The sequence below is a fragment of the Chinchilla lanigera genome, unplaced genomic scaffold (genome assembly GCF_000276665.1).
Source record: "Chinchilla lanigera isolate Chin_1 unplaced genomic scaffold, ChiLan1.0 scaffold00070, whole genome shotgun sequence".
Classification (NCBI taxonomy): Eukaryota; Metazoa; Chordata; class Mammalia; order Rodentia; family Chinchillidae; genus Chinchilla; species Chinchilla lanigera.
The window spans coordinates 12,401,454-12,413,929 of NW_004955471.1; the positions used below are offsets into that span (position 1 = coordinate 12,401,454).

At 49.3% G+C, this 12,476-nt stretch overlaps 1 protein-coding gene across 9 annotated transcripts in view; it reads left to right on the forward strand.

The window, feature by feature from the left end:
• Fnip2 (folliculin interacting protein 2) overlaps positions 1–12,476 on the forward strand; it is a 115,097-nt gene that overhangs the window by 71,768 nt on the left and 30,853 nt on the right. For 7 of the 9 annotated variants that reach the window (XM_013522877.1, XM_013522876.1, XM_013522878.1 and 4 more), the window contains 4 exons: positions 674–774; positions 937–1,026; positions 2,668–2,739; positions 6,893–7,022. In XM_013522877.1, the coding sequence (XP_013378331.1) occupies positions 674–774; positions 937–1,026; positions 2,668–2,739; positions 6,893–7,022 (393 nt within the window). The remainder of the gene's footprint in view (positions 1–673; positions 775–936; positions 1,027–2,667; positions 2,740–6,892; positions 7,023–12,476) is intronic. The other 2 variants (XM_005400966.2, XM_013522873.1) reach the window with 1 other exon arrangement.

Below are 12,476 nucleotides of genomic sequence, written 5' to 3' on the forward strand. Positions count from 1 at the left end.
GTTACAAAGTGAGCTCAAGGCCAGACTGAACTGCATGCATAGTGAGATCCTTTCTCAAAAAGACCAAAAAAAAAAAAAAAAAAAAAATTATGTAACTTTGGTATTTTTCTTGTTAAAAATACATTATTAAAATCTGCTTCACTCACATTTTATGAGTTAATTCTAACTCTTTAGAAGTTTTGAAATCAGATTTGTTGGGAATCATAATTTCTGATATATCTTTTCCCTGAAAAAAGTTACTGAATTATTCATAGATGTTAATTAAGTTAAAATTAATTTTGAGGGTTTCTGTAAAACCTTCGAAATGAATAGCAACGTCTTGGGTGTCAGTTGCTAAAGCAACACTTGGAAATGGGTGGCAGTATTCGAGGCATCAGTCACTGAGGCGACATCGAGAGTTTGGTGCTCCCTTACAGAACATGGACTTGTGAGGAGTATGGTGGTTTAGTTGTAAGGACTGGGTTTCATCCAAAACGTTTCTTTTTCCCCCAACAAGTGCCCCTGAAGTTGCTGGCTCAGCTCCCTTTGGTAGATATGAGACTTTATTTATTTATGAGAGAAGGTATTGAGTGACTGCCAATTGCCTGTGTTTGGTCATCTCATAGAAAATGGCATTGTTGGCATCTGACGTTTTTTCTCCTTTTTCTTCCTCCTCCCCTCCCTCTGGATTTAGCTTGCAAGACAGCTTTGAGTATATCAACCAAGATCCTCACGTGGGAAAACCAAACACAAACCAGAATGGTCTGGGTGCTTGTCGCACTGGAAGTAACCTAGGTAAAATCAGGCACACGGACAGATTTTCTCTCCTGATACTACTATTGTGGACGTGTTTTGCCTTTTTTTAAGGTCGTGGTGTGGTGTTGTTTCGGTTTGACCTTCCTTTAATCTGTCTGTTTCTGTGTGTGTGCCGTGTCTGGTCTCTGCGTGTCTGTCTAGGTCTGCTGCAGGGCTGCAGCAGCAAGCTGCTGCCGGGGGCGGCCGAAGGAGGACCTCTCCGGCTCACCCGGAGCGCTTCTTTCTTCGCAGGTTTGTGTGGAATGCTGATTGCAGGGTGACCCCACACACAAATAAACTCTCAGCAGGTCTTAGGAAAAATCCTGTTTGTGCCTCGCTAGAAACCCGAGGGGCTCTTGTGATAAGAGATATTGGCTTTAAAATGCAGCCAGATTCATGGAGTTTTGAAAATTCCACACATGCACCTTTACTGTAAATGCCTCTGCTAATACCTCAGTGTAAGCTGATTTGATCTGAAATGAGCCCTTCATGTTCCTAAGAGGATTATTCTTTCTGATTTTCCTGGCCTCTTCTGCTGCCTGAATTGTTTCCCTTTGCCATGGTGTTTGTCACCCATTTATTCACTTTCACCCTTCTCTGCATGGAGCTCTAAGTAAGAGCATGGCAGCTCTTTCTATCTCCCCCCCCCTCTGATGCACATATTTATTTAAGCAGTTTAAATGCACATTTTTGGGTTCTTCACAGGTATAGCCATCTTGGTACTCTGGATATATATTCTGAGATCTAATTGGCCTTGCCGGCTGAGGCTGGCCGTGTCTGTTGTGCTCTTGGCATGATTAACAAGCGTAGGACTCTCATTACTAACATTTAAGAGTGCAAGTATGGCACGTGGTATTTATCATTCCGTTCTCCTTTGTAGCCTGAAATATGCTAAACGCCATAGTTAACTGATTCCCTAATGGAACTGACACCCTCCCACCTGCTTAGAGTGAGGGTAACATGTTTGTATACTGTCTTTAAAATTGTGAAGATAAACACGCTTCAGAAAAGAGCTGCAGTGCAGTACTCAGGGCCAGAGCACAGGGCTTCCTATGCATTGTAAAGCCTTCCAGAGCAACTGCCATCTACCTTCCAGCTCAGGTCACTGGAGCATTCCGAGAAGTCCGAAGTACTTGCGAGTTTTCCAGAGCTCATGCCAGCACATGAGCTTTCTGAGTAACTCCATAGTAGTACTGCGATGGGTGTATGCGGAAAAGTGGAGGGAGAAATACTTGAAAATGGACATGTGTTTTCTATCTGCCCAGAGTGGGTTATAAACAGAGAAACATGTTTGACTTTATGAAATGGTTTTCAAGTGTTTCTGTTCCCTGTTTCCTACAGTGATTTCTGAAACTATCCAGCATTTTACAAATACAGTACTATTTAGATACTTCTAATAATGAGGAAAATGCCTAAAAATACCCACCTGAGAATGTTCATTCATTGTATTAACTGGATGAATGGCTTATGGAGTAGGTTATTTTAGGAATTGAACATCATTTAGAAAAGTTTATATGCTTCAGTAGGATAAAGGGAGATCATTACTTGGTTCTTTTTTTTTTTCTTTTTTGTCTTTATGAGACAGGGTTTCCCTATGCAGTTCAGGCTGTCCTTGAACTCACCTTGTAGCCCAGGCTGGCCTCGAAATAACAATGATCTTCCTGCCTCAGCTTCCTGAGTGCTAGAATTATAGACGTACACCACCAAGCCCAGCCTCTTCTTTTTTCTGCCTTTTACAGATTTGATCTTGCTTTCTAGTTAATCTCTACTATAAGGCGGCCAATCATCAGTAGCAGTAGCCTTCTTTGAAATGTAAAAGTCACTGTATGTGTTCTTAAATTTTCCCGTGTCCGCAGAGCCTAATAACACGCCTTCCTTGTGCCTTTGTCTCAGCACACAGCACCCCAGTCGACATGCCAAGCCGAGGACAGAACGAAGACAGGGACAGCGGCATTGCTCGATCAGGTATTTCCTTCAGCAGTTTAACCCAGTGGAGTGAGCTGTACGAGCGCTCGCGTTTCATTTGTGGTTATCAGGCGCTCACTCTGGTGTTCTCCTGATCTTCTCTGTGAAGTTTGGCCAAGACCTTTGGTCAGAAAGGGTGGCTCCCATTGATTAGACCTGTATTCTTTTTTTTTTTTTTTTGGTATTGGGAATCGAACTCAGGACCTTGCGCTTGCCAGGCAGGTGCTGCGCTGCTGAGCTGCATCCCCGGCTAAACGTGTATGCTTTTCACTTATAGCCCCTTTGTACAAACACAAAGGCACAGGGCGAGTATGTGGTCGTGTGCGAAGTGAACTGTTTTATTTTGCTCAGACTCACCGTCCCGTGCTTGGGAAGGTGTTCTCATTACTCGTGAGTCATCGCCGGCCGAACTTGAGTTCCATCAGTCAGTCTGTGCACATGGGTTGATGAGCTCAGTGTCCCAAGACTCAGCTCCCTGGCCTGGTAGGGCCTTGGGATGGTGGATTTCAGAGCAGGGTGCAGGTCTCATGATCACCCCAAGTCTCCTGGGGGCAGCTGACCCTGGACCCAGGTGGTGCTTAGTCACAGTTGCTGCGGTGGCTGACGGGATGTGGCTGTGTGTGGCAAGAGCTCTTTACCTGTCTGTGTGAGACAGAAGGTGCGCGGTATTCCTCAGGAGCCTGTCCCAGCACTCAGGTCACAGTCTCGGTCCTGCAGTGATGTTGTTTTATGTACATGTGCATCCCCTTTCCTGTTCTAGAAAAGGGTTAGAGAATTTGAGGGAACTGATACCAACAGAAACAGTTCCAGGACAGGGTGGATCTTCCTAAGTAACCTCAGCGCACAATATAATTGGTGTAAATAGCTCACACTGGGCAGGTCAAAACCTCACTTGGTGTTTGGATTCTGACTCCTGAAACTGCTTTTTGTCCCCCTTTAAGAAGCAGGACAGCTGAAGGGTGAGTTCACGTTTAAGTGGGAAGTGTTCGGCTGCGGGGTCTGGTCTGACTTGGGGGTTTGGCGGTCCCTGCTTCTGTCTCCCAGGTCTTGCGGGGTGAGGGGTGGAGGTGCTGAGCGGGCTGCAGAGCATCTTGTCCCTTGCTGTCCCGCAGTGGGGCTGACGGCCAGTACCATCTGCCCACCTGGGAGCTGCTCTGTTATCCCTGGGTCTGCGCAGAGACCAGCATGCCCTCCAGCGCTCTGGCAGGATAGCATAAGAATTGTGTGTGTGCTTACGGTGGTTACCTTGCTAAGACTTCTCCTTAGTACGCACTTTAAATTGTGGCGGGACTAAGGTCCCAGATCTGATACAGAATAGGAGCTCTGCATGGTAGAGTTAGTTGGCAGTAGAGCTCGATGTAAAGGAATTAAGGTTATTTTATTTTTTTCATATTTTGGTTTGGTTTGGTTTTGTGATAAGGTCTCACTGTGTAGCCCAGGCTGGCCTCGAATTGCAGTCCTCCTGCCTCAGCTTTCCAAGTGCTGGAATTTCAGGCATGCACCCCTCACCTGGCTGTCCTTTTGATTGTTAGCTTCTATCTAGAGTTGGGAGACAGGGAAACTTTTAAAAATAGATTTTGCTAGCCGGGCATGGTGTGGCGCATACCTGTAATCCCAGCACTTGGGAGGCTGAGGCAGGAGGATCATTGTGAGTTTTAGGCCATCCTGGGCTGCAAAGTGAGCTCAAGGCCAGCCTGAACTGCATAGCTCAAAAAGACAAAGGAAAAAATAGCTTTTATGCTTTAGAACGGTTTTGGATTTACAGAAAAACTGGGACTCTAATAGAGAGTCCCCCCGAGCCCTCTCAGCCTGCCGTATGATTAGCACGCTGGCTTAGATGCCCGTCTGTGGTGAGAGTCCACCACTGTTGATGCTGGCATGTTGCCGTCAGCCTCGGCGCACGGCTCTGCCACTCCCTAGGTTTCACCTGGCCCCTGTTCACCCCAGGACCACACCGCTTCTAGTTCCCTGGCCCCTCCAGGCTGCTTTAGACGTGCTTTCTCAGACTCGTGTCGCTTTCGATGCCCGTTGGTTGGGAGGAGAGCTGGCCGGGTGTTCTGTAGGAAACTCCGCTACTAGGAGATGCTTGAGGGGTTGCTCCCAGCGAGACTGAGGTTGTGGGTTGGGACGGGAGACCCTGGGCGTGAGCGCCGTTCCCCTCACGTGGTGCTGTGTGCCCTTGGCGCTGGCCTCGCTCAGCTGGCCGAGGAGCTGGCGGTTGGGTGTGTCCACCGTGCAGTGACGCCTTCCTTGCCGCCCCCCTGCCCCCGTCCTGCTGGGCCCTTGGGAAGGGCGGCGCCGCGCTCAGGGCTCCCGGGAGCGAAGAGGAGCCCCACTGTTGTTTGGGGTTGTGCTGTCTCTTCTCCGTGCTCATTTCTTTAGTCGTGTTATCAGTGTGGACTCAAGGGTGTTCATTTTCACTGTGGGTTTTAGCCCAACACCGCGCCCCTTTGCCCTTGGATGCCCCGCTCTGCCACCGCTCCCTTCCGCATGGCGGGCGTCTTCCATGTAGCCTGTGGGCAAGCGGGCAAGGTGTGGCGAGCACCCGCACCGTGTGGCACTGCCCAGTGCTCTAGAGCCGTCTGCTGCCAAGACCTGGGCTCTGCCACTCTCTGCGCACTCGTGGAATTCCTCCGGAGGGGACCGAGTTGGGGCAGGAACGCAGGGACACGATCCTCGCGGTACTCTTCCCTGGGAATTTTAAACGTGTGTCCTGTGTCTGTGTAAATCGGAAGGCTGGTGTTGTGGCGTGCTGCTGGAAGCTGTGAGCAAGGCCTCGGGGAGGGGGCAGGAGGGCAGGTCTGGATGCGTGCGGCGCTGCACAGTGACGGCCACGCTGCCGTGTGAGGCCACAAGAGCGGCGGCGGCCTGACCCCGCTCAGGGACAGGGAGAGCCAGCAGAGGGGCACAGCGAGACGCTTTTCTCTTTTTAGCTAAATTTCCCACAAATTCTCCCGTTCTGAGGAATCTGCTGCGTTTAGAAATAGGAAGCTGGCTCAGAAGAGATGGGGCAGAGCAGAGCTGCAGTCAGGACGGCGTGACACGGCGGTGTCAGAGGGCGGCCCTGCCCGGGAGCCTCGCCCCGCCGCAGTTTGGCCCTGTGCGCCCCCTTTCAACGTGTCCAACCCCCGGCAAGAGAAACTTCCCATTCTCTACGTGTCTCTGCTCGCTCCGTCCTTACAGTGGTAGTGTGGTAAAAACCGCCAGTACGCACTTCGCGGCAGTTTCACTGAAGTGCTTTAAGTGGGGCTTGGGGTTCTGGGGTGTGAGTACACGTCATCACTATGCAGGCGACACGCACGTGTTGGCCGCTGCAGATACCCGACCCCCCCGCGTGAGCTGTCAGGGCCAGGGATGCCACATACACGCGACACGGGCTGAACACACTCGTTACTCACATAGTGAGTTGTCTGGGAGAACGGGCTTCTCTGACCACTGATTGGAGAATGTACCTCTGCCATGCCTGTTTCCTAAAGAACATCATAGTAATTGTATTTATACAGGCGCTGTGGTCTGCACTATTTATTCCATGAATATAAGATCACATAAGCAAAATAAGTAATCACAGCAGAAAGCATATATAGAACTAGGAAAAAAATTGTTCTTTCACAGACAGAAGGATGAGTTTTGTGTGTTTGGAAGTGGTCAGGAGACAGGATGCAATGTGGAGGCAATTTTGCCTCAAAATACAGAGTGAAGTAGTCAAGAAGCAAAAATATAGAAGTTTCATAATGTGGCATTAGTTACCAAGTTCACAATATAAGGGTATGCTATATGGACCATGTTATCAGAATCCATAATCTGATTAATAATTTCTTCTATATTGTAAGGTGGGATCTGGTAATTTTTCACTTGCCATATCTGTGATCCTTGTTTACTTTAATATGTTTTCCTTTATAAAGGGTGTTTTCTTTGCTATACAAAAATCTTTGTAAGGCAGAAATTATAGTCTCCCCCTGCTGGATATGACGGTCAGAACCTGAAAATTTGGGTTACTTGGCGTACATACATACTTCAGTCTTTCATTGTGTTAAAATACACAAATGTAACATGTACTGTCTTACCATTTCTAATCCGCAGTCCGGTGTACTAAATGCATTCATAACGTGCGTTGTGTGACCACACGGTTCATTTCCCATCTCCTCCCTCGCAGCCTCCCTGAGCAGCCTTCTGATCACTCCCTTCCCGTCGCCCAGTGCCTCTACCTCGTCCTCCAGCAGCTACCAGCGCCGCTGGCTCCGGAGCCAGACCACGAGCTTGGAGAACGGCATCATTCCGAGGAGGTGCGTTGCAAGTTCGCCCTTGCTGAGGAGGTGCTGGTGTGGGCAGCGGAGCAGGACCACGGGAGGCCGTGCCTGCCGGTTGTCTGGCTTCAGCTTAGCCTGGAAGCTTACAGGGTGCAAGTCTGAAGGAGAGAACAAATTAAAGCCTAGGAAAAAATTCTGGGTTAGAAGACACTGGGAGATACTGGGGAGCTGTGCCGTGTTTGAGCTGGCTTTGGGTGTGAAATTTATTAAGTGATGCTCTCTTTTAAACTGGATACCTCCCAAGTGTATTCTTGTAAGTAATAAAGCAGTGGAATAAAATTTTTCCCTTGCTGGGCATTGTGGCACATATCTGTAATCCCAGCACTTGGGAAACTGAGGCAGGAGGATCATTGTGAGTTTGAGACCAGGCTGGACTGCATAGCGAGACCCTGTCTCAAAAAAAAAAAAAAAAAAAAAAAAGACAAAAAAAAATTTCCCTTGGCTACCTGATATTGATGTGGTATTTGCACATATGACATGTTTCTTATTCGTACTTTGGCATGTTCTGTGTAAAACGTGAATTCTTAGAGAGATGTGAATGTGATTGTAGGTAGAGAGGGCACCAAGTGTTTTCTGCCTTGGTTTCAGTTGATGTTGAATCTAAAGTGCAGTTAGGTCCGGGGTGCACATTTGAGGTTGTACCTGTAGCTTCCGGGCTCTTCTCACCACCCAAGACCTGGGTGGAAAATTCTCAGTGTAACCGTAACAGTGTCTGTATCATGGGGTGATCTGGTAACTTGACTCCTGGTCACTGCGCAGGGACGTGGTGACTCCGCCACGCGCCTGCGCGAGTTCTGCAGACCGCGAGGGGGCGCCGTGCGCGGAGAAGGTGGTGGGAAGGTGCTGCATGGTGAAGGCCGTGAGGGCTCTGGGATTCTGCAGGGAACACGGTGCGGCCGCGGTGGCATTAGGGGCCTTGTGGAGACTTGGCAGAGAAAGGACTGAGGCGGCGCCAGCGGCTGGCACGTCTCGGGTTTCTCGCAGGCCTCGGGAGCAGGGTGCAGCTGCCTGGTTTGCTGAGAAGCTGCTGTGTTGGTCGCCAGACCTCGAGTGGAGTAATTGAGAGCTGGGTGTGAGGCGGGTGCCTGGCTCTGCTGCGCAGCTCGAACAAGATAGCCTGGACTCCGGGTGTCGTCTCCTGCGTCACAGCGGTGTCCGTCCCAGCCCGAGTGGTGCTGGGAGGATGGAGTGAGGCACAGTTAGGCAGGGCACAGGACTTGGGGAGTAGAGTACCGGGCCGTCCGGCTCCTTTCCTGCTGTCCTTGTACCGCCGTGCAGCAGCGGGAGTCCCCACGCAGCGCGACGGCTGTGGGGCTGGAGAAGAGGGTCTGCACCCTTCCCCTCTGGACAGCTGGTTATGGTTTGTGTCTAGATGACCTCCCAGAGCCTCACGTGGTCTTCGGGTCCCTCAGAGGTGGCTGAATCTAGCATGTGTGAATGGTCTGTAGTGCAGTGCTGGGAGTAAGGGTGAGTGACTGCTGGATCTGTCCACGGACTGGGCTGGCACCGCTGTAATCTCAGCGGACTGGATTCAGTATAAGGGACAGACAGAGGCTTGTCTCTCCCTCTCTCTTGCTGATTTGCTGTCTTCTGCTCCCATGAACTGTTTCCCTTCTGCCATGCCATGCTGCCTGAGAGCGGGCCGACCGCGCTGAAACCTCTGCAGACTGTGAGCTAAGTACACCTTTGCCCTTTAACTCTGAGTGTCAGGCATTTTATCTCAGCAGCGAGAGAAGTGACAAGTAACTAAGACAGCTCCTCACTGAGATGCATTGTCATCCCTTCAGATTTACGTCTCCAGTTGGATCTAGTGTTGTACCAGCCCCCTCCTCCGAAATTCTTTGAATTCACTGGGACCTGGCACTGGGAGCTGTGGAGTTCCCTGCTGAGCATGTGCCTGCAGGGGTCCTGCATTCAGGTCTCCAGCCTGGAGACACCCTCAGGCTGGGTCAGCACAGGGTGAAAATGCCAGGCCCCTCCCTTGTTCAGAGAGCAAGAAAAATGTACTGACAGGAATAAAATGCAGAGCTTTGTCTTAAAAGTTACTTACAAGCTATACTAGAGATAATAGTGACATATAATAACAGTATAACTTACAAATTAATTTTTTGGTATCATAATGTTATTTAGTACAATGAATTATAGCTAATATGACAGCTTCTTTGCAAGATTTTTCAAGCTTTCGTGCAGATTCACTCGTTAGGTCCTCAGAATTTATACTTCGAGCAGCTTGGCTTTCTGTTAGTGTTGAAAATGACATTAGTGCTCATGGCAAATGCAAAACGATAAATAATTTTTGAGATTTTTTACGTAGAGAAGAATCTGCTGTTGCGGCCCCCTGGCGCTGTGTGGGCTGTGACCACACTGTGATACTTGTCTGATCACTTTCAAAGTATGAATTCATACTGTTGTTTGTTTGGGTTTTTTTGTTACTGGGAATTGAACTCAGGACCTTGCGCCTGCCAGGCAGGCACTGTACCGCTGAGCTATATCCTGGCCCAAGAGTTTTCTTTTCTTCTTTTTTTTTTTTTTGCTTTTTTGAGACAAGGTCTCACTATGCAGTTCAGGCTGCCCTTGAGCTTACTTTGTAGCCCAGGCTGGTCTCCAACTTGCAACAATCCTCCTGCCTCAGCCTCTCCAGTGCTGGGATTACAGGCATGCGCCACCACACCCAGCTAGATACTTTTAGATCAAATGATTCTGGTACAGGTTTTTCCAGATAGGTTTAATTCCTCTCCCATTTGTTTTGTGTAAGTCTGAATTTATTTTTAAATTTTTATTTATTTTAATTTTTTTTGGTTTTTTTCCAGTACCGGGAATCAAACTCATGACGTTGAGCTTGCCAGGCAGGCAGTGTGCCATGAGCTAAATCCCCAGCCCAGTCTGAATTTAATTGTAGCTATGAATGGGTTGGAAAACGAGCTGTCTGTGCAGACTCCTAGGACACGGCAGAGGGACGGACAGCAAGTCGGCCCCCGCCGGCTCTGTCCAGAGCCCCTACCCCTGGCTTCCGCCCTCTTCTGCTGTTGCTGCTGTCGGCCTCGCTTCCTCAGGGTGCTCTGGCGCCCTGGCCTCTGCAGACATCAGGAATGAGTCTGATGCCAGGCCAGTGGCTTCAGGTCTCGGCTGCATGACCTGGAGCCCGAGCCCACCCACGCTCAGAGTGCTGGTCTTTTCCTCGTGCATGCTTCAGAGTTGCTTCAGGCTGCACTTGCCGCACACAGGTGCAAAGCTAAAGTCATGAAGAATTCTCGATGGCGGCCGCAGAACACTGTGCAAAGCCCGTGTCCTCCTGAGAGCAAGGCCACCTGCCGTGGTCCTGCTCGGTGCGGAGAATCAGGTGTGCAGACGCTCTGAGCTGCTTGCTGTGCTCGTGCAGATCTGGGCCTGCATTTAAAGGAGGTTGCTATGGACTCCTCCCTTTTGGGAGATAGAGGGGTAAGGAAATGGGTTTCTCATGCTTGAGGCATAGAGCGGGTATCAAGAAATATGACCCTGGCTTTGAGGGAAAACGTACAGTAATTAAAGTCATCCTTCAGGAAGTGGCAGGTGGTCAGGAAGGATGTCACGGTCACTAATGCCGGCTCCACGCTGGCCTCGCTGCCCTGTGCCGGGCAGCAAGCTCTGCTTCCTGGGCGGGGTGGGCCTTGGCAAGGCTACGGACACCCTGAGGGGGCCAGGCCATCCCGGGAAGCCTTCTGATTTTATGTTTTCTGGTGGTATGGGGTTGAGCTGATGGCTGATTTGAATTGCTCAATTGAGCAAACTATATAATGTTGCTGATGAGATGTTCTTTGATATCCGTTGTTCTTTGATAAAACTGTCGCTTTCATGTGGTCCTGTGTAATATTACGTTCAGTGTAAATTCAAAGCTGATAAAACACTTAGACTAAACAGTCTCCTAATCAGTTATACGTTGAGATGTAATGAAAAGTCAGTGTTTGCTTTATGATGATACTTAAGTACTTACAAAGTACATAAATGCATATTTGTGTCAACAAAATTCTATTTGATGTATTTGAGGTTTTTCTTTTTTGTGTGTGTGTTCTGTTTGGTTTTTTAAGACAGGCTCTTGCTTTGTAGTCCAGGTTGACCTTGAAGTCACTATGTAGCCCAGGCTTGCCTCGAACTCAGCAATCCTCCTGCCTCAGCCTCCTGAGTGCTGGGGATTCAGGGCAAAGACAGTGAAATATTTGGGAGTATTCTCCAGTGTTTGGAAACATTTCAAATGCCTTTATTGTGGAATAATATTCAAAGATAGCGTATGACCCGCTCTGTTCCCACTCAGATGCTTTAGAATTCAGCAGAGGGCTTTTGGAAAGCAAGCAAGTGTCCACTGTACAGTAGCTGTGCAGGTCTAGCAGAATTTCAGCAGATGGCACTGTCTGCTGTGTGAGAACTGATGGCCGAGTTGGCTTCTCAGGGTAGACGCGAGGAGTTCAGTGTTGATCTCTGCACTTTTTCGTATTAGACCAGGCTGGCCTAAAATGAATGGACTGACATGGTCATTTTACTTTGGAAAGAGGAGAAATATGAGATACCAAGAGGAAAGGATTTACAAGGATGTCTTTGACATAAACTCGGAAGACATTTTTCTTAAAGACAGAACAGAAATAAACTAATGCAGGAAAACGAGGTTCTAATATAGGTACGCTGAAAAAGAGAGTGGGGCGCTGCGTGAAGTCATGTGGAGTCTCAGAGCCCCACGGGAGCGTTTCCTGGTGACCGTGCCTGGGGCTTCTCAGGGGGCAGCAGCGGGCTGCTGAGGTGCAGAGCTCGGAGGAGAGCAGCTGCAGGCGCTTGGGCCGGGCTGGTCTGGTGAGGGCTCCCCTGCAGGTCACCTGGGGCTGCACTCTGAGACCTGGAGTGGGGTCAGGGAAGCAGTAACATACGCCTCTGAGCTTAGAACAAGACAGCTGTCTCCTTTCTTTAGAAATAGCTTTCTTAGATGTAAAATTTTTCAGGTATGTGTTTAACAGAATCCAGACAGACTTGAAATCACAGGGACAGTCTGGTCTGTGAATGGAGTACTAAATAAGACCTAGGGTAGGACGCAGCTACCTTGAGTTCTGCCCAGCATAAATAATTGTTATATCATAATTTTTAGGGAAAACCAAGGCCAGACGTGGTGGTACACACCTGTAATCCCCACTGCTCAGAAGCGGAAGTAGGAGGACTGCAAGTGCAAGTCTAGCCTGGGCAACTTAGCGAGACTCTGTCTCAAGATAAAAATGTCGTAGGGCTGGGAGTACAGCCCAGCACTTCCTTAGTCGAATCCCAGTACCGCAAGAACAACAAGACCGCGAAACACCTGGAGGAAGTATACACACGTGCACACACACGTTGGGTGGAGGCGCGAGGCCAAGTGGGAGGGTCAGTGAGGAGGAGAGAAGGATCTCCTGCCTGCCGTGTGCCGAGCGGGGCACTTTC